The sequence below is a fragment of the Dreissena polymorpha genome, chromosome 2 (genome assembly GCF_020536995.1).
Source record: "Dreissena polymorpha isolate Duluth1 chromosome 2, UMN_Dpol_1.0, whole genome shotgun sequence".
NCBI lineage: Eukaryota > Metazoa > Mollusca > Bivalvia > Myida > Dreissenidae > Dreissena > Dreissena polymorpha.
Window position 1 is genome coordinate 28,774,608 of NC_068356.1, and position 22,397 is coordinate 28,797,004.

At 32.9% G+C, this 22,397-nt stretch overlaps 1 protein-coding gene across 2 annotated transcripts in view; it reads left to right on the forward strand.

Annotated features, from left to right (window-relative positions):
- LOC127866390 (lysosomal alpha-glucosidase-like) overlaps positions 1-12,415 on the forward strand; it is a 38,322-nt gene extending 25,907 nt beyond the window's left edge. For both annotated transcript variants that reach the window (XM_052406882.1, XM_052406881.1), the window contains exons 17-21: positions 121-302; positions 823-911; positions 7,118-7,167; positions 8,072-8,221; positions 9,655-12,415. In XM_052406882.1, the coding sequence (XP_052262842.1) occupies positions 121-302; positions 823-911; positions 7,118-7,167; positions 8,072-8,221; positions 9,655-9,720 (537 nt within the window). In that variant the 3' untranslated portion in view covers positions 9,721-12,415. The remainder of the gene's footprint in view (positions 1-120; positions 303-822; positions 912-7,117; positions 7,168-8,071; positions 8,222-9,654) is intronic.
- The last annotated feature ends 9,982 nt before the right edge of the window (positions 12,416-22,397 follow it).

A 22,397-nucleotide genomic window follows, 5' to 3' on the forward strand; every position in this document is an offset into this window, starting at 1 on the left:
ACACTTTGAGCACATGCATTAAGCCCTGTTTTACCAGAGCAAGGCTCATATCAAACAGTAAAAATGCAGTATATATACTTATTCGGTATATTACACATTTCTGCCTTTGTTTCCCTGCAGAACACACTGAAGGGGCAGGGTTACCTTCCCAAGGACCGCTGGTACGACTGGTTCAATCACTCCTACATTGACTCAACAGGTTACCTAGGAGACTTTGACCTGCCCATGGAACACATCAACCTCCAGGTGCGCGGAGGCTCCATCATACCCCTACAGGCACCTGAAGTAACAACCACTCTCTCGTATGTACTGCTTATGTGTGAGCCTCATCCTACGAAAATTGGTCGATTGCCATATGTGGCCAGTGTAGTTATCCCATAGGGAGCTATCCTATCAACTTAAGTCACTCAAGGCTTTGTGATGTAATGAGCAGGCAGGATAGCTCCTGACCAAACTGCGCTTAATGCTCTTACGACATAAGACCCATTTTTGTATGTTGTGTCTTGTATGTTTTTATTTAGTTTCATCTTGAAAATCATTGAAGTGTTCATAACCAGCAATGTTGTGGTATTTTAGTATACAATAATTCTATTTAATTGTTTCAACAACTTTATCAGTTTAGAACTTTTGTGATCTGAAAAAAAACAACGATGAATGAGTTAGAAAAAACATGTGCTTTACAAAAATGTGTGATGTTTTTATAAAAAATAACCTCTAAATAACAGAATTCGTTCTTTATTCTCCAAAAGTTTTAGAGCTCATGTCAACATAATCTATGGCGTGTGTTATTCTGATCATTCAAGTGTCTAACTGATGTTTCAGGCGTAAGAACCCATTCTCCCTGCTGGCCACACTGACTCCTGGTGGTGCTTCCCAGGGCATGCTCTACTGGGACGATGGAGAATCCCTTGGTATGGCCCCATAGACAGCCTTTGTGCTCACCAATATTGGATTGAGCCTCACTCTAGGAAAACTGGGCTTTATTAAAGTGTCATCCTATATTAGCCTGCGCAGTACTATTAAAGTGTCATCCTATATTAGGCTGGGCAGTACTATTAAAGTGTCAGCCTTTATTAGCCTGCACAGTACTATTAAAGTGTCAGCCTATATTAGCCTGCGCAGTACTATAAAAGTGTCAGCCTATATTAGCCTGCGCAGTACTATTATAGTGTCAGCCTTTATTAGCCTGCACAGTACTATTAAAGTGTCATCCTATATTAGCCTGCGCAGTACTATAAAAGTGTCAGCCTATATTAGCCTGCGCAGTACTATTAAAGTGTCAGCCTTTATTAGCCTGCACAGTACTATTAAAGTGTCAGCCTATATTAGCCTGCGCAGTACGCTAATTTCTGCCTAGACAGGTTTTTGTCTAGTTAGGGCTCCCTAAAAAGTGTCTGTCATTCTAGAAAGTGTTGTCCTTGATTAGCTTGAGGAAACAGCACAAGCTTATCTGCTTATCTATGATGCTTTAAAACCTGTTTTACCAAACCATGTCTCACTTATAGTCCATTGTGATTAACAGGGATAAATTGTTTTAATACTGTGGAAACTTACTCCTTTTATAAAAAATAGAACATACTACAGGAGGGTAAGTGTTCTTATGTGTAGACATTTGTGTCATTGAGTTAGACAGAGAGAATTCCACGTTAATGTTGAATACAGACAAGTTTATTTAAGGAGGCTTGGAAAACCTAACTCGGCTGCCTTGGCAAGATGTTCTGGTTTATATGCAGATCATATAAACTTATCTGTGTACAACTCTTACATGGTATTCTAGTTATCCCATCATTTTTGCATGTTATCTTTTTATTTTGAAAGTAAATAAAAGAAAATGACTGAAAACAACAATAAAACATAAAATGAAAATTTTTTTTTTTTTTTTTTTTTTTTTTTTTTTTTAATAAGAAAACTTTATTTACCTCGTCAATAGGTATGTGTAGGTCGAGGCCATCCTACTCCATACCTTACAAAAATTATGTGTTAGTAGCAATTAAATACAGCCTGTGTTAGTATACAACTAAATGATTTGCACGTTTATAAGCAGCGGATGCAAGTTTATATTTAGCAATGTACAATGTATGCATGTATACATAGATACATAGTAGATGACAAACTTTGTGAAAGCACAGAAAATACAAGTAGCAAATATACTTTCTATATAACACAGGGATCTTCATACTTAATATGGAGATTTGTACTACACATATCATTGTTTTCTTTTGTAAAAGGTAAAGAAAGTGTAGATTTGAACAAACAAAATATGTGAAAACAAAACCACAGTGTATAGTTGAAATCATTCATTTCAGTGCACATCAATGTAAAGCAAGTACATTTTAAGTTATGGGTTCATTGATTAATAATCTTACAACTGACCAATTTGGAAATTCCGATCCTTGGCAAATGGTGTGCTTTTGAATTTCCCATGCTAGTTGAAAACTATTTTTTAGCCCTGGTACTGTTGGGATTTTACTATGTTTTTTACAGATAAAAACATACCTTTTCATTTCAAGAAATAAAATATTAATGGGGGTCATTTTTTCAGAACAAATCCCAAGTAGAACATCTTGGCAAGAGATGTTGGGAAAATTGATGTTGTTTAGATTCATTGAATATTTTATATAGTTGATAATGGGTTGAATGTGTTCACATTCCCAGAAAAGATGAGTTAAGGTTTCCTCATGTTTTTTACAAAAAGAACATAGATTGTCGTTAACAATTTTCATTTTATATAACAGAGATTTTGTACCCAAGATTCTGTGTACAATTCTAGTTTGAAGCCATTGTATATATGTATCTCTGGAGTTTTCAAAAACAAAGTTATGTACAAACTTCCAGTCAATGTTATTAAATATTTCATTCCACTTATTTTGACATGTAGGTTTTTCTTTATTAAATGTATATGTGCTATATATTGATTTATTTGGTTTTGCTTTAAAAACAATAACATTCAGATAGGAAGAGAAAAATACTCCAGTGGTGTTTGACTTGTTAACAGTAGCAAAACTTGATTTTTTAATAAAATCTGATACAGTTCTTTTAACTCCTTCATAGAATAAAAAATTTAGCACTTTTCCAGTGTAATTCTCAATATCATTCTTGGTCTTAAACCCTCCAGAGGTACATAATATGTCTCTAACAAGTCTAATTCCTCTTTCATACATGTTCTTATCATAAATGCAATTCATACCAATTTTAAAGTTGTCATTGTAAAATAATGGCATATTTAATACATCATCAAATGTACAAATCTTAAATGTGTTAACATATATGCTATAGAAATTAAGAACATCTTTCCAAAATGTGTTAGTTAATCTTTTAACAATTTTTTGCACATATGCATTACCCATATTTAACATTTTTTTAACATCAAACAGTGAATAGACTAATACAAAGCATTTACCTGTACATAGTGCAAGTTTCTTTATCCATGTTAGCTTCATACTTTTTTCAAATGAGTATATATCTATCATATTCAGCCCTCCCTCTTCATAAGGTTTGATAAGAATATTGTGTTTGATTTTTAAAGGACCATCCCATATGAAGTTGTAAAAACAATTATGTATTTGATTTAATATATGTACTCCTGGACTGGGAAGAGCAATAAATAAATGAGTGAAAAGGGGGAGTAACATGGATTTAACTACAGTAATCTTTCCTAAAGGTGAGATATTTCTCCTTTTCCAAAAATTTATGATATTTTGTAACATTGTCAATTTGCTAGAATAATTATAATCAATCATTTTCTCTAGGTTGACATCAAATATGATACCTAGTACTTTGAAATTGGTTGAACCCCATATAAGTTTGTATTTAGTTTTTATTGAGTGTGTACTATATTTCTTGGAGCCTATCCATATGAGTTTTGTTTTGTCATAGTTAATTTTTAGTCCAGATTCCAGGGCAAAGGTATGCAATAGGTCAAGTGCTGTGTTAAGAGAACTTTCAGAACCGTCTAATAAAAGTGATGTGTCGTCTGCAAATTGGGAAATTTTGTATTCAATGTTTTCAATAGTTATTCCTTTAATTTGTTTTGAGTTTCTTATTTTGATTGCCAATGTTTCTGCACATAGTATAAAAATGTAAGAACTGATCGGATCGCCTTGACGGCAGCCTTTTTCAATTTTGAATGATTCAGACAGGAATCCATTGATTTGAATGGCTGACATAGTGTTGTATAAAAAAAGAGAGATCCATTTTCTGAACATTGGACCAAAGTTAAAATAAATTAGAGTTTTTTCAATGAAATTGAATGCCAATGAGTCGAACGCCTTTTCAAAGTCTAACGTTAATAAGAGTCCTGGGATTTTGTTATCTTCTGTATATTTTAGGATATCATACAATAGTCTAGTATTTTCACCTATATATCTTCCTTTTATAAATCCAGTCTGATCTTTGGAAATTAATTTGTCAAGAACTGTTTTAAGTCTGTTTGCAATTGTGCCTGAAGCTATTTTGTAAACAACATTTAAGAGAGTTAATGGTCTAAGATTGTTAAAGGTTGTTCTTGGCTTATTTTCTTTTGGTATACAGGTGATAATACCTTGTTTTTGAGTGATTGACATAGTTCCAGAAATAAAAGCATAATTAAGACTCCTTAAAATGAAATACTTAAGATCTTTCCAGAAAACTTTAAAAAATTCTGTTGTGAAGCCATCTGAACCTGGACTTTTAAAATGTTTCATATTTTTCAAGGTAGTTGAGATTTCTTCCATTGTCAATATGCCTTCTAATGCTTGAGCTTCATCGTTATTCAATTTTGCACCGTGTATCAAATTAAGTTCATCAAATATAGCGTTATCATATTCTTTTGTTTCACCTTTGGAGTATAAAGTCTTGTAATATGAGGCAGCTTCTGCTAAAATTTCATTTTGATCATATATATTGTGGCCATTATTGTTTATAATATAAGGTATTGTTTTGCTAGATGAGTGTTGTTTTTCCAAATTGCAAAAGTATTTCGTGGGTTTTTCGCCTTCATCAATCCATTTTGCTTTGGATCTTATGAATGATCCTTTCATTTTAATATCACGGATATCAGATAGTTCCTGCTGTAACAAATGAAGTTCTTCAATATTATTTTCAGTAATATTTTTTTCTAGAATTTCAATTTTTTTTATAATAAAATCTTCCCTGTCTTTCCTCTGTTTAGATCTGTATGATGAAAATGAGATAGTTTTGCCCCTGATTTCCATTAACAAGGTTTCTAAAAAAAGCTGGTCATTTATGGTAAACTGAATCTCACAATCATCAATCGTGTTCAAAGAGTCAATGTTATATACAGGCAGGCAATATTGTTTTTTTATTTCTCCAATTTTTATTTTCATACAATCGAGATATTCTTGATCATGTAACAGAGAGTTATTGAATTTCCAGAGTCCTTTACCATGGGTTGTTTCGCAGATTTTTAATTCTAATATTATAGCTGAATGGTCAGATTTGTAGCTTGATTGTATATCAGATTTTCTAATATTTTGAACAAGATTACCAGTGACAAGGAAGAAATCCAGCCTACCTTGTTGAAGAGTGTTTGGTTTTCGCCAAGTGTATTGATTAATAGTGCCATTCATTAGTCTAAAACTATCTATCAAGTTTCTATCATGCATTGCAGAAGATAATAATTCTCTTGACTTTTTATTATTGTTAAGATTTTTGTAATGGACATAATCTAATTTAGAATCCAATACAAGATTAAAATCTCCACAGATAATATAGGTATCATTTCCTAAGTTGTCTATGTCAGAAAGTAATTCACTGTAGAAATTTGGTTGATCAGTGTTAGGTCCATACAAGGTACATAGCGTGAACCTTTTTGTATCAAATGTTATATCTAAAATTAACAAGTTCCCAGACTGGTCTTTTTTAATGGCATGAATAGTTACTGGTATATTCTTTTGAAATAATATGCAGACACCTCTTGAGTTTGAATTACCATGGTTAAAATAACATTCACCATCCCACTGAGAATAAATTTGCTTTTCTAAAGATGGAGTGAAGTGGCAATCTTGTAGACAATAGATATGTGCTTTGAATTTTGTTTTTACAAAATTAAATACATCATTTCGTTTTTTACAATCATTTAATCCACGACAGTTGTAAGAGAGTATTTTTATATCAGTCATCAGTAAATAAACTCATTTTATCCCTTAGATTTATTACCAGTATACAAAAATGAACCCAATAATAAATAATCATGAAATAATGACATGTAATATTTTCATAATTGTTATGCACATGTATAGACAAAAATAATTTGTTCATTACACTTGTGGTCTGAATGGTATTTGTATAAAACGAGAAACACATGAGCAAAGTACAACACTGTTTTTTGCAAAAATAGAACTCAGTTTTTAAATATGTATGGTGCATATTAAATTGTAAGGAATAATAACATTTACAGTCAGCATTAAATTGCTGTTTGTCATTGTAACAGCACAACAGTTCTGGAGCACAATATTTATATTCAAATGTTTTGTGCTGTTTAATTACACTAATTATAAAAAAAGGGGTAAAAATACATCTAATACATAACATAGACCTATATGTCTCTGTACATAACTATTACTATTTATACTGAATTCTAGGTCAATAATGATGCATAGTTGTAAACATCAATGTATGTCAATTTTAGGAAAGGCCCTCTTCTAAATATAGAATGTGATTACAGTTTGCAGGTTACAAGTGCGGTTATTGGAAAATCCATGTTCTAAAAATAGCTTGTGATATCTGTTTAGAGAACAAATGATGCAGAAAATAGAGAGTGGTTTATGGGCACTCAGGCACATCAAACAAATACATTTTTCAACTACCTGTTAAATTATTCGTAACTGAGGACCATGTAATTTTTCTTTACCAGATTAATAAATGACTCTTTTAATGTAGTTGATAACATATCCATACTTATGTTAAAATTTAAAAAATGACGTCACTATGTTGCACATGTTTCCTGTATAGACAGCACATTGTTGAATAAACCAAAATTTTTCCAGATGGGGTGATATATATATATATATATATATTTAATGCAGGTATGATGATGGTTTAAATTTCAACGCCATTTCAATTAATGATGTTCCATGTTATTAACTTTTACATATTGTATTTATTGTTTTTTTTACAGACAGCATCACAAGTTCAGCTTACAACCTTATCTATTTTAGGATAGTAAAGGTATGTCTTAATGGTCTTAATGTAAATAGGCACATATTGATTGCATTATCTGTCCACCTGTCCATGACGCTCTTTTATACATTGATAAACAATGATTTACATAACAACCCACAAAAACGTTGTAAGGGTTTTGTTTACTGGATTGAGGCTGTCTGTCTGGCTCTCATCATCAGATTTCTTTTAAAGTTGATACTTTAAGGTATCAACTTCAAACTTTACAGGAAGAAATATATCATTAAGGGTACTTGAAAAGCACAAGAGACAAAACTCGTGCTCTCATATATAGAGTGCCCATTAATGCTTTAAAAAAATAGAATGGTTTACATTTTCGTTTTTTAATTTTGATGGTAGCATATTTTTTGGAAACTGAAAGAGGTAAAGAGGTCACAACTTCAACAATAGATAAACCTTATTGATCAGAATTGTTGTGCACAAGAACCATAACTTTTGCTAACATATTTTAAAGAATATTGTCCTTGGGTTTGTTTTTTTAAATAACTTTTTTTCTGCAGCATGCTTTGAAAACTAAAAGAGGTATCAGAGGTTGAAACCTTATATGTAGATGGATTTCACACCAGGTAATCAAAGTATGTAAGAGCCATAACTTTTGCTTTCATATTTTGATAGTTGTTGCTCTTTGGTAGTTTTTATATTGAAGTTGTGTCCAGAGTATGTATTGAAATTATAAGTATCAACTAGAATTTTTTTATTTAGGTATATCTCATTGAAGGATGTGCAGTGAACAAGAGCCTTAACTCTTCTTTGCATATTTTGAGAGTTATTTCCAACACTTAAAATTTTGTGTGTGGTTTAAGTCATTAAAAGTTTATAAACAAATCAATTAACCATGTTGCATATTTTTTATCAACATCCATCAGTCACATAAGCATGTTGTTGATTGCAGCACGTGCTGACTTCAACGGTTGCTCTGCCTGGTTACCATGGTGAAGCCATGACCCTGGGTCAGGTCACTGTCCTGGGTGTGGAGATAGCCCCCACATCAGTCACCATCAATGGACAGGTGAAAACTACCGACTACAACTACAGCAACAAGGTAAGCAACTAGTGGTCATATATTTAGCATAAGTAAATATTTCTTAGATTTGTATAGAGTGTTTTTTTTGGATTTAATAATCAAAATACAGAAGGAAATACATGTACATACATTCAATCCAGAGCAATAAAGTGGTCATTATTACACAGATTGTTTTTCTATAAACAGATAGAATTGAAAATGGTTATGTGTGATTTGTAAACATAGATCATTTGTGTGTGTTGCGGAATAGGGCATCACAATTTCTTAACTTTCATTCAATTGTTTGCCCCTCAAATATTAAATTAGATAAAGAAAAATGATGATAAAATATAGCTTAAAATGTGTGGAGACTTCATTCTATAAATTAAGTATTAAAAAAGAGTAAAATGCATTAAGACAAAGGGTCTTTCCAACAATTACTAGTTCCTACAGCAATTAAAACTTTTAGGGTTTTATATGAATTATTTCATCTCATCTGGTCCTGCCCTTCACTCCCAATTACTATGCATACGTAAGCATTGAACATGGAATTTGCATAGAACATTTTGTGTTAATAGATCTATATTGGACACAACTGTACACCATCAAAAGACAACATGTCTGATGTAAATTCTAACGCCCTTCCTCAAAGGTTAATGTCTCACTTAGAGAAACAAATGTAAAATTTGGTCATAAAACAACTTGAATTTTTTTGTCTCAGCCATAACTTTGCCATTTTTTGATTGATTTTGAAATTATTATGTACAAATGTAAACCATCATAAGACCAAATGTTAAATATAATACACAACTCCCTGCCTCAAATGTAAAGGTCACACTAAGGTCAAATTGTAGAGGAAAAAACAACAGCTTGAAGCGCCCTGTATCAGAAATACCTTTTCCATAGATTGATGGCTTTAAAAAAGAGTTGAAACAAATGCAATCCATCATTTGATGGCATGTCACATGTAACACTAGTCACTTTCCTTAGAGTTCAAGGTCACACTTGAGAGTTTTGTTACTTTGTATTACATGATGCAGTTTAAAATATCTTATTACAAATGATTACATGGGGAGACTGAGTGTCGCATGTTTCACCAATTTCATTGTCGAAGGTCAATGTCACACTTAAAGGTCTGATGTGGCTTGACTTATGTGGAGCTTATGTCGCAAACTTTGAATTTCGAGGTCATCTGAGCCATGTGGACACATGTTTTGTTTTTAGTACACAATATAGTATTGCCTAGTAAACATAATGAGGGTATTATAATATTTTATATGTAATCATTAAATGTTTTCAATCTTTAAGGACTCTTTTTGTTTAAAAAAAAAGCAATTCATCGTCTGGCACAAAATGATATCACGTTCCTTGTTCAGAAATTCCTTTTGCAATTTTGATTTTTAATAGTTAACAACCATTTGGATGTATCATACAATTGTTTATATGAATAATTAACTATGCTGTAATTTCAGGCTCTTCAAATCTACAATTTGTCATTGGACCTTCTTAAGCCCATCAACATCAACTGGACGGTCTAGTCAACTTACCCCACCCTCCTCTGTGTGTGTGTTTGATCCACCTTAATCCAGCCACCTCTATGATGACTTACCTTATACCATCAATCTCTGTTCGGATTCTTTTTCCCTATTATGTACTTTTGATGTGCTGAATATGATGGTTAAAAAGTAAATGTATGATCTCTTTAAAGCATAACAAAGAGTTGCAATATATGTCTTATTTAGTCTAGATGCATGATTATCTCCCTTGATCAAATATACTGTTATAAACAGGTGATATGTTTTTTATTAGCAAGGCTGTTTTCGTAGAAAACCCGAGGTATTGTCATAGCCTGCTCGTCGTCTGCCGTCCGCCGTCCGGCGTCGTGCTAAAACCTTTACATTGGCTCTTAAATCAAAGTGCTTCCACCTACAACTTTGAAACTTCATATGTTGATGCACCTTGATGAGTTCTACATGCCACACCCATTTTGGGTCACTAGGTCAAAGGTCAAGGTCACTGTGACCTCGAAAAAAAAAAATTCTGACAAGCTTTCGCAGCCAAACGTGGCACCCGTTATGCGGTGCTCTTGTTTAATAATATAGTGGATTAACACTTATTTTATACATTTTTATTTGAAATATTTGTGAGTATATAACAATTATTATTTTTGTACCCTACCGGTGAAACCGGAGGGGACTTATGGTTTGCGCTCTGTCAGTCTCTGTCTGTCAGTCTGTCTGTCAGTCTGTTCGTCACACTTTTCTGGATCCTGCGATAACTTTAAAAGTTCTTGATATTTTTTCATGAAACTTAAAACATGGATAGATGGCAATATGGAGATTATGCACGTCATTTCATTTTGTTCCCATGTCAATAATTATGGTTGCTATGGCAACAAATATATATATATATATAAAATTCTGACAATGGTGGAGTTTCACCGGTAGGGGACCATATTGCTTGGCTATCTCTTGTTTTAATTCCATTTAATTGTTTGCTTTTTATCGTGAATCTTTCATTTATGAGAGCTTAGCATCAAATACATGTATGATATTGTTGATGTTTTGTGTAATACTTGTTTGTGTATCGTTTGCAACACTAATGGCAGATTGCATATGCATAAATTCCAAATAATTCTTAGTTTTTGTGATCACCTTTTGTTCTTCTTGCATAGTCAACATTTGCCTTGTTAATACTCTAGAGACATTAATTTTCAGATCTTCATGAAACTAAGTCAGAAGATTTTTTCAATTATATCTTAGACAAGTTAAAAAATGATTCCAGTCTGCTAAAAAACATGGCCGCCAGGGGGCGGGGCGTTTTTCCATATATAGCATTAGTAAAACCTTGTTAACACTCTAGACACATTTATTTTCTAATCTTCATGAAACTTGGTCAGAACATTTGTTTGAATGATATCTTGGGCTGCACAGAACAGATCAGTTCCTTTGTATATCAGGTGAGCGACTTTGGGCCTTCCATGCCTTCTTGTTTATAATTGAGCCAATTTCTGTGAATACTGGGTTAAATACATTTGTGTAAAGAAATGTGCCATAGTAGCCTGTGCAGACAGGCTAATATTGTTATTACTGGTTTGAGCACGGGAACGGATAAAAAAGGAATAGTTGACAATAAGATTGAAAGTTGTCAATCCGTAAGCAGGTCCTTTTATTTGTATCATATGCTTTTAAACGCATTTGCTTTTAATAACCCATTGTATCATATGCTTTTAAACGCGTTTGCTTTTAATAACCAATGGTGCATTTATGGTATTATATGCTTCTTATGAATGAATAATTTTTATATAGGACTAAAATTCGTTTTCTTGATAAGGATATCTTAATTATCAATTTAATACTAAATTATTTGTCAGTATTCACCTTGATTTATAGTAAGAGAAATACTTTTGTGAAACAAAAATTGTGTTTATTTATGGTAAATTTGGTCTGTGATTAACACAGTATGTTCATAATCAAGAGCATTATCAATGTAGGCATTTCATTTTTTTGTTTGAAGGAAGTGTCTTCTTAACCAAATTCCAGTTCAGGAAGAAAGTGTTGCCCCTGCTTAGCCTGCGTGTACTGCACAGGCTAAATCTGGGACAACACTGTATGCACATGTGTTAGACCTCATTTTCCGATATTGAAGCCCATATTTATTATTGAGGGCGATTCTATTTTGGCATTAGATGTCTGTGACATCAGGTAGGCTCTAGTCAGAAGCTTGTGAAATGTTTGCTTGACAGGCATAGATTAACTGTCTCTCTGGTCATTATGTTTATCCACCATTGTGATCATATTTTGTTTACAGTATAACCGTGACTTGTGTGAAGGTTGTAGCCATACTTATGTTATGTTCATGTTATGGTTCATATGACTTTTATGAAGACCCTCTGATTACTAACAATATTCATTAATATTTAAGAAAATGCAATGTCTTTTACAATTAAAATTCTTATTATTTTAGTTTCTCATATGATTAATTGAAAATGATCACCTCAAAATCAATTTGGCACAATAATTATTATTAGTAATAATAAGCATTGCTTTAATGTGTGGTTTTAAATGGAATTTTGTTTCTCTGTGTTGTTTGTCATTCTAAGCGTGTGTGATATTTGTTTATGTTACCCAAACATAATTAATTGGTGCTTACCATATTATAAGAATTAAAACTAATAGTATCAATATTGTATTATTCTGTTTATGGTTGGAAATAAAAAGTTTTTTATTCAAATGACATGTTGTTTTTTTAAAATGTTCCGTGAAACAGGTGACTCAAATTTCCCTTGGTAGTTCCACTAATAATGTGTCAGCTGATACTAAAGGACACGCGATACAAGTATTCGCAAGTGAACAGAGTGAGTGGGTAGTCAAATTCTGTCACTTTTCATTCTTTTATGTTTCTGTAACATTCCTGCTTGACCATAGAGACTATAATTCCACAACATTTATTAGATAAAGGATTCAATGTGGGAGGCAAATAGAGATGCTATATCAAGAAGGCCTAATACACACTGGCATAGCATATAGTATATTAAAGGGAATTGTTCAAAAGATGTTCTTATTTTAAAAACAATAGCATTAAATATGTTTGCTTACAAATCCGTAATAATTTGAATAGTCTTAACTTATTAAAAAAGTTCAAATAAATGAAGAAAAATATAGCTTTCTCTGGGATTCATACTCATGACCTCTGGACGAAATAACAACAAATAATATGTGAACAAGATGATCACCTTTACACTTCGGTAACTGTAATCATGATATCATTAGGCATAAATGACATAAGCTTATCCTAGGATATTTGATATGACAACCAATGGCCTGATGATTCCATGAGTAAAGGTGTAAAGGTGATTATCTTGAACACTTATTATTTGTTTTAAAATCCTCAAACAAGTTTATAGAAAACATATGGGCTGTGCTCTTTGAAAAGGGGCTTAATGCATGTGCGTTAAGTGTCTTCCCAGATTAGCAAGTGCAGTCCACACAGGCTATCAGGGATGATACTTTCCGCTTTAATAATATTTTTCATTGAAAGAAAGTATCTTCTTTGCAAAAATCCAGTTTAGGCGGAAAGTGTTGTCCCTCAAGCCTGTGCAGTCTGCACAGGCTAATCTGGGACAACACTTAACTCACATGCATTAAACCCCCTTTTCACAGAGTGAGGCTCATATATAAATTATATTGTTTCTGTCTTATAAAAGATCCTAGTAGGATAAGCTTTTGTTATGACTGAATGTGTTGCAGTTAAAAGTCTATATTAATTACCAGAAGCTCTATGTTATTGAAAAAAATAGAAAAGTAAATACATAAAAATAGATACATTTTATAAAAGAAAATACCGGGGTAAGTATGGCATGGTGGATACTATCTGGTACTGGGCATTTATGCTTCTTCAATAGTTGGAAAATATGTAAATATGTAATGTGATGATCAATATAATGTCAACATGTTCTGCAATGTTTCATATAATGTCAATATATGTCCTGCAATGTTTCATATAATGTCAATATGTCCTGCCATGTATCATATTATGTCAATATGCCCAGCAATGTTTAATATAATGTCAATATGCCCAGCAATGTTTAATATAATGTCAATATGTCCTGAAATGTTTCATATAATGTTGATATGTCCTGCCAGTTTCAATATACCGGTAATGTAAATATGTCCAGCAATGTTTATTTTAATCTAAATATGTCCTGAAATATTTTAATGTTAAGTAAATAAGTTCTTTAATTCTATGTATAATGAAGATTATGTCATGCAATGTTTCATACAATGTAAATATTTCCTGCAATGTTTCAAATAATTTCAATATTTCCTGAATGTTTCATATAATGTTAATATGTCCTGCAACGTTTCATAAAATGTCATATTATGTAAATATGTTTAATATTTTATAATGTGTACTACAATATTTAATATAATGTCAATATGTCCTACAATGTTTAATATTATGAAACTGTGTCCTGCGATGTTGAATAAGACTGGTCCAAGAATTTGTGAACATGATTGTGGAGTAGTAATACTAATGGTTGTCATGGGCACGGAAGTCAGTCATGTTAAAATATCTTAATTAAGAATCAGCACTTTTCACATGGCTGTTTTATTTAATGACTTCATGTCACGGTGCATGGTGTCATCATGCATTATTTATAGTCCATGCGGCATTGATTTATGTTTTCAACGCACAAGTGTGCTATTTAGCGCTATAGATTCCCTCCCACACATCTACCGCATTCAGACATACATTCTGTATGGTTGCACACGACAAATTTGTCTTTGACATGCAACTGTTCTTGTAGCAAATTAAAGTTTTGTAATGCTTAGTTTCAAGTTTTGTTAATGAATGAATTGTAAATGAAATTACATTAATATAATTATTGACATTTATGTTTTACAAAATTGAAGTCATAGATTGGTTTAAATTTTATTTAAAATGCAATACTTTAATTCCCTTTGTATTTTTTGCCTCTAAATACAATCAGTCACATGTAACTCCTTCCAATCTTTTAGAAAGCATTGAATTTCCTTTCATCAATAATTGGCAATACATGTTTATTACACATTGTGGTTAGTTTAAATCTTGATCATATTTAAGTTTAGAGCTATCATAGATAGCAAAAGAAGGCGAATTTGATTTACATTGATGAAAATGTCTGTAATAAGTGAATTTTGTGATGATTTTCAAGCAATTTTTCCTTGTTTTTATGCTGTCAGGTAGGGGTGGCCTATAGCAGTCGGACTGCCCGTCCATCCCTCTGTCCATCCAGCATTCTGTTTTCCAGAGTTTTTTTTATCCAAACCTTTTATATATTTAGCTGATTTTTGGCATGTGTATCTACCTACTTGACCTACAGATGAAGTGAGAAATGTGTCCATTGATTTTTGATGAAGTTATGTGCCTTGGATCTCGAAATATGCTGTTTTCCTGAGCTTTTTTACAAAACACTTCAAGATATTTAGCTGATTATGGAATGCGTCTCTACCTACATGACTTACAGATGAAATCTGAGTTTCGTTCGGGTCAATTGATTTATGGTGAAGTTATGGACTAAACAATTTTCTCTAAAATAGCTGCTGTATGGCTTCAAGCGCAGTAGGGAGCATTACGTTTCACAAACACAGGTCTTGTTCATAATTTTAACGATTATGGTCATGTAAAAGGGACAATTTAACTACAAAAGAGTAAAACAACAATATCAGGTAAAGGTAATAAAATGCACCAGGTAAAAATACCATAGTTTTATTAGATATACAAAGAATGAATTGAATACAATAATAATAACCAGGGATGAACGTGTTTGAAGAATTTTTTTTGTCTGCATAAAATACGTTTTAAAAATAGTGTCCTTACAAAATTCATAATAATTAATCACTTTCCAAGCTATGAATGTTGTCAGATATGTGTTAACAACAATGATGTTATTAAGGACATGAAAGAAAGCAATAAACCATAATTAATTTCATTATTATCAGTTCACTGAGTGCCTTGTAAATCCAAGATAAAAATAGCAGTTTATTTAAATATTGATGCCTTAGAACAATAAAAAAGCCCATTGCAATTTAGCATAAAGACATGAACTGATTTTTCATTTCACAGTTTCTATTTTAGGTTTATTAAAAGACCAGATTTTACAACAGAAAATCTGTCTGGTCTGCAGCTGTCTCATAAAGTCAACATGAAGAAAACAAAAAATACCTCATTAATAATATATTAGCAATTAGTAATTGAACACTACCTGTAGAAATATAATCAGTTAACCCTTTGCATGTTGGGAAATTTGTCGTCTGCTACAATGTCGTCTGCTGAATTTCTAAAATTAGCATTTTCTTCGATTTTTTTCACAGAATACTATCAAAATAGCAAACAGTTTGGATCCTGCATGATGAGACACCACGTCAGAGATGGAATCAATGCTTCAAAATTTTACATCAACAGAAATGGTCTGGTTCAGTTCATCAATATGTATATAAACTAATAGTGGAACACACTTTAACTTTCTCTAAGCTAGATTTATCTATGATTAACCTTGCAAAGATTTCGTTAAAAAAATTGCAATGAATTAAAGTATCTTGAGGAATCTAATACATCTGGTCAATGAGTTAACAAAAAGTTATTCATCATATGAATCCACTCAGTCCAAAAACAAAATCTTTCATGTGAGTAGTTGATATGTTAGATATTGTTAAGGCTTATTTGCTATGTCAACGTCACTAAATAAGGAAGACCATTACAAAATATTATATGATATTTCTAGTTCATTCATGAAAAGTATAGTTTTATATTCATCCTATAATGTCTGATTTGTGTAGTGATATATTTTATAATCTTGTCAATTTTGAATTTAGTCAGTAGCACATGAAGATAGTGTTTGAGCATTGAATCTTACACCCATGTAGTTCATTTGTTGGTAATCTTCAGGTACACAATATTTTTTCTACCTACCAATCCAACCCTATTTTCCAAGGGTCGAAAAGGGAAAATAAGCATATTTTTATTTTTACATTAGCGAGTATTTGATGAGAATTAAGAATGAAGAACAGATATCATACAAGAAAACCACAGAAAAAGTGCGTTCAAGTCAAGCATACATTGTTTTTGTATGATAAATCTTTATTTTAAATTATTCATTTGCAGCATGTGATTTTGTCATTACGGAGTGAAAGATTTATTCTATGACAGAACTCCATTACAGCAGAGTCATAAGTCTCTCTACTGAAGGCATTTCCTGCTGTTCATAACAAAACAGTTTCATTATATCAAGTCTTGTTTTGCCTGTTTATCATGAAATCAAAGACTCATAATTTTTAAACGTGTTTTTTTAATGCCCTCACAGAGTGGTAGGGATTTAGCATTGCACTTGTCTGTCGATGGGTGTGTCCGCATGCTTGTGTTTTCAATTCTTCTTTATCTACTCGGTGGATCTCACTAAAACTTTCACAGCTGCATAACCTCAATATGATCTAAAAGAAATTAATTTTGGCAGCAACATGTTTTGACAGAATTATTGCCCTTTGCCTGTTTTGTCACTTTAGAAAATGTATAGTCCCAACATTGTGTTAATTGCATAATTGACCCCGTAGATACGTATTTTGACGCATTTGTAGTCCCATAGAAAGTTAAACTTAATTAAAGACCTTTATTACTAAATTTAAGTTTTAAAGGCTTCATTTCCTACCCTTAGATACTGATGAGAAGCAAACAGCATAATACCTGAACAGACTGCGAGTTGCTTGCAGGCTGTTCTGGTTTGTTGCTGTTTGCACATAGCCAATTTCACTTTGCTTTTAAGAGGGAAAGGGTTAAATTTATCTGTCTTCAAAACTGGATATTTAATTGAATTATTTAATTCTAATAAAACACCACTTAACATGATATAAAATATATACACTGTGAATGAAAAAGTAAGAAAAAGAGTTTTGTATACTTACAGTATAGACAGAATATTACACAAGAGCACCGCATAACGGGTGCAACGCTCGGCTGCGAAAGTTTGTCAGATTTTTTTTTTCAGAGGTCACACTGACCTTGACCTTTGACCTAGTGACCCAAGAAGAGATGTGTTTGTCAGAAACACAATGCCCCCTACTGCGCCACTTTGAAATAAAATTTCTATTTATCAATTGGCAGGTATAGACATCATTTCTCTTTAATGCTTTTTTCCCTTTAAAGCTTTATTACTTCCCTTGGAATTTGTCCAATCCAACCACGGGGGGGGGGTTATTATTTTATTTTTTTTTGAATTTTTTTTTTCTTTTCTCTTTATCATAAATGTATCTATGGACATAAGTCCACAGGTATGTAATGAACATCAAAGAAATTATAATAATATCATTTAAAAAAAAATATTTAAAAAAAATTGACAAATCATTCAGTTGATTTATAAATAATCAAAATAATAAATCTGTACAGTAACTGTGAAAAGAACTTCAATTCTTGGTAAGAAAATATATAATATGAGATTTATAATTATATAAATTACTTCCCTTGAAAATAATTGTCTCTAACAAATCTCTATTTTGAGTAGCAAATAATTAAAAGCCACTACCGTGACTGTGATTGACCACTCGAAATGTGCAGCTCCATGAGATACACATGCATGCCAAATATATAAAGTGGCTATGTTCAATATTCTCTCCCTTTTTAAAGCTTATTACTTCCCTTAAATTTGTATTTTTTACCGTATACCATAAAGGATGACCTTGACCTGGACCTTTTACCACTATGTGTTTGTCAGAAACACAATGCCGCCTACTGCGCCGCTTTGATTTATTTAACAAAAATATATACGTGGGAAGGTCAGATAACTATGTCCATTTAAAGCTTATTACTTCCCTTGACTTTGTTTGTAGCGGATCCGTGGTCTAGTGGTAACACACTGGCTTCACAATCCAGAGATCGCTGGTTTGATCCCCCGCTGCACCTAACTTACTAACTCGTCTTTGGCATGAGACGTTAAACCGAGGTGCAGTGTACTAGGTGCTATACACCGAGCACTAAAAGACCCAGGGTCACCTCTGGAACGGGGTGTCTCCTGTTTCTTGCACTATCCCCCGTAACCAACTAACACGTCTTTCTGGGGGCGATGGCCATATGGGAGACAATCCCGGTGCACTCGATAAAAAACAAAACAATTGACTTTGTTTTTTCGACCCTAGACCTTGAAGGATGATGTTCACCTTGAAATTTTACCACTCAAAATGTGCAGCTCCATGAGATACACATGCATGCCAAATATCAAGGTGCTATCTTCAATATTTAAAAAGTTATGGCCAATGTTAAGGTTTTAGCACGATGCCTACGGCGGACGGCGGACGACGAGCTGGCTATGAAAATAGCTCGGGTTTTCTCCGAAAACAGCCTCGCTAAAAATAACATTAAGTATACTTTTGATTGAGAATATTACCAAAATAATGTCCATTCAAAGGTTGATGGCTTACTCTCAATTTGCATAATACAGTGTTTTGATTTGTCTTCTCGAAAAATATTTCTTAGGAGCAATCATGTTTGTGACACATTTTTCAGCAATTGAAGTGTTTCACCAATTGAAGAATAAACTGCAATTTAAGAATTCAATAAAACATACACCTGGCATTTGGCATGTCTTATCTTTGGCCTTGCCTTATACATTTAGTAAAGCATTAGTTTTGAAATAGCTGTTTACTTTAAAAAAAATGACAAGCATTGTGAGATTATGTGTTCATACAAGATCCAGGACTCTAGTTACATTGTCAATGTCACATTTAAAGGGGCCTTTTCACAGATTTTGGTATGTTTTGGAAGTTGGTCATTAAATTCTTAAATAAATTTAAACATCGGAACTGAAGAGTTCCAGTATAAAGCTAAAATAAAAAAAAATAAAAAAAAGGAAGTAATCCAGACCCAGGCTCAAACCACTGACCCTTGGAGTAACAGTCTAGCAATTAAACCACTCTGCCATCCATCCAGGCTCGCACCACTGACCTTTGGAGTAAAAGTCCAGCCATTAAACCACTCGGCCATCCATGCTGACATATTAGCAATAGCATTTTACACTTTATATTAGCAATCATCGTAATGTCACAAAATATAACAATAACAACAGAACTTTCCAAATTATACAATCATTGTTTGTAACGCTTTATAATTTTCATGTCTTTAAATTGTCCAAGGATGCATATAATGGATATTTTAGAGCATGGTCAATGTTTAGTTTAACTGTTTTCTTGCAAAAAACATATTTAAAAAAAAGTTTGCAAATCTGAAACCATTTTTTTTCAATTTTGTCAATTTATCAAAACATGAAAAGGTCCCTGTGAAGGACAAATTTTAAACATAAGAAATCAGTCATAAAAGGAACATTTTGTCCACCCTGGAATGATAACTGAACAGACCTGAAACACATTTTGAGACAGCTAGTGATGAAAAAGTACCAGGTCCTACGGTAAACGGTAAACATGAACATTTTAGGTACATTTTTTTTCATCCAGCATAAAAATGTTATGCATGAATGTTTTTTTCGGCGTAGCTGTTTAACGTCACTTTTGACCTTAGGTGACCTTTAGGTTACATTCATAAAACGCCCGCGGCTACCCACGAATGAATACACTTCATTTAGTCCATTGGCTGATTTGAGAATACCACCAGAACATTGGAAACATGGCCGCGTCTTTCTAACACTGTTTTACTGCGTGTTCAGCATGAAACAATTTTATCTCTTATGAAAAGGCATGATAGATAGAACAGTTTTACACTCAACTCTTCACATCAATACAATGCGTAGATTCTACACCTTCGTCTGTTCGCGGTGTGTGTGTGTGAATGTCAGAGTTTATATACAGGTCATCGCCGCATATTCAGGACTACCTTATGTGCTGACGGGAGTTTGTGGCCAGTAAAATAATCGTTATATAATAAAGACGCTATAGCTTGAACTAGGTGAACTGGAATTTTCTTCAGACCAGAAAGATGTGAAATGAAGATATCAAGCGATATAATTATGGTATGTCAATAATAGATTCTTAATGTGTTTTCAACAATACCATGATAAATATTATTTTCAATTAATTTAACAATAATTATTCCACCATATTGACTAATGTATTAAGCATGAGCGCAATGATTCTCGATACTGTTAATAATCGAATCACATAGCAATGCCCGGCAAACCACTAAAACAGGTTTGTTTGAAGAACGCGCGTATAAATATTAAAAATAGGCCTAAGCTTTCTTGAGTTATCATCCGGAAACCATTTTACTATTTTGGGTCACCGTGACCTTGACCTTTGACCTAGTGACCTGAAAATCAATAGGGGTCATCTGCGAGTCATGATCAATCTACCTATCAAGTTTCATGATCCTAGGCATAAGAGTTCTTGAATTATCATCCGGAAACCATTTTACTATTTCAGGTCACAGTGACCTTGACCTTTGACCTAGTGACCTCAAAATCAATAGGGGTCATCTGCGAGTCATGATCAATGTACCTATTAAGTTTCATGATCCTAGGCCTAAGCGTTCTTGAGTTATCATCCGGAAACCACCTGGTGGACGGACCGACCGACAGACCGACCGACATGTGCAAAGCAATATATATATTATATATATTCTTCGAAGGGGGGCATAAATTTGTACGGATACTTCGCATGTTGACTCATATGTTTTAATTTCACTTCCATTATTTTTTTGGTTTTCTGTTTTGTATCTATAGGTTTATGACCAGCAATATGTAATAATGTAAAATAAGCCGCAAAAACTCTGCGTAACATCAGGTACTGCGTGTGATGCAGCTAAGATCTGCACAGAAAAAGACATTCGCTATCCTTGATCTCAATCATTGAACTCTTTACCTTTCATAAACTCCAACCACAATCAACGCCGTATATCTTTTTTAAAGATATTTCTTGTTTCAGTTGACATACATTATCAATGTAATGAAACATGATTCGGCGTCTCATCTGGGTCTACGCAGTTTGCCAATGCCTTTTTCCTAGACGCTAGGCATAAATGGGTAAAACAACAATTCAATAAAAACAATCCACATACCATGTAGGCTAATCTGTGATAACACTTTATATAGTACATGAAATAAACCCCATTTTTCCAGGACATGGCTCATAGCTCTAATGTGAAGCTGTGGTTGTAATGGGGTGTGATTTCCACAGAGATAGCTTCTGATTTAATTGAGCAAGATAATTGTAAATAATGGGTTTGGCATGACATCAAGCTTGGATTTCTCTGCTTCTATAATATATACCACACATCTGACTTCCTTTGGAAGCCATCTCTTTTCAACAACCTAATGTTTGCATAACACAACTCTGTCATGGCAATTGCTTAGAGCTTATCAAGAAAACTGCATATGTATGCAGAACAGATAGGAGATATATGCTGATTTGTAACATTTATCTCTAGAAATTAACATCCATGAATAGTTTGAATGCTATTTGTTGCATGATATGCATCTAAATGTCTGATCTTCGTGGACTTAAAAGTGCTCATGTAAATGTTGCTGTAAATGTATTACCTAGGTTATGATAACTAACACCGAAATTGAGCTAATTCTAAAAATGTGTTTTTAAAACAGTGGAATGTGAGAACAGAAAATGTCTGATCTTTTATTGACCGTAAATGAAAAGTGTTTATTTTATATTCCTTGAACAATTTTGTACTTCAATTAACTACCATCAGAACAATGTCTGGCGCACATTAATAAAACAAAAATCAA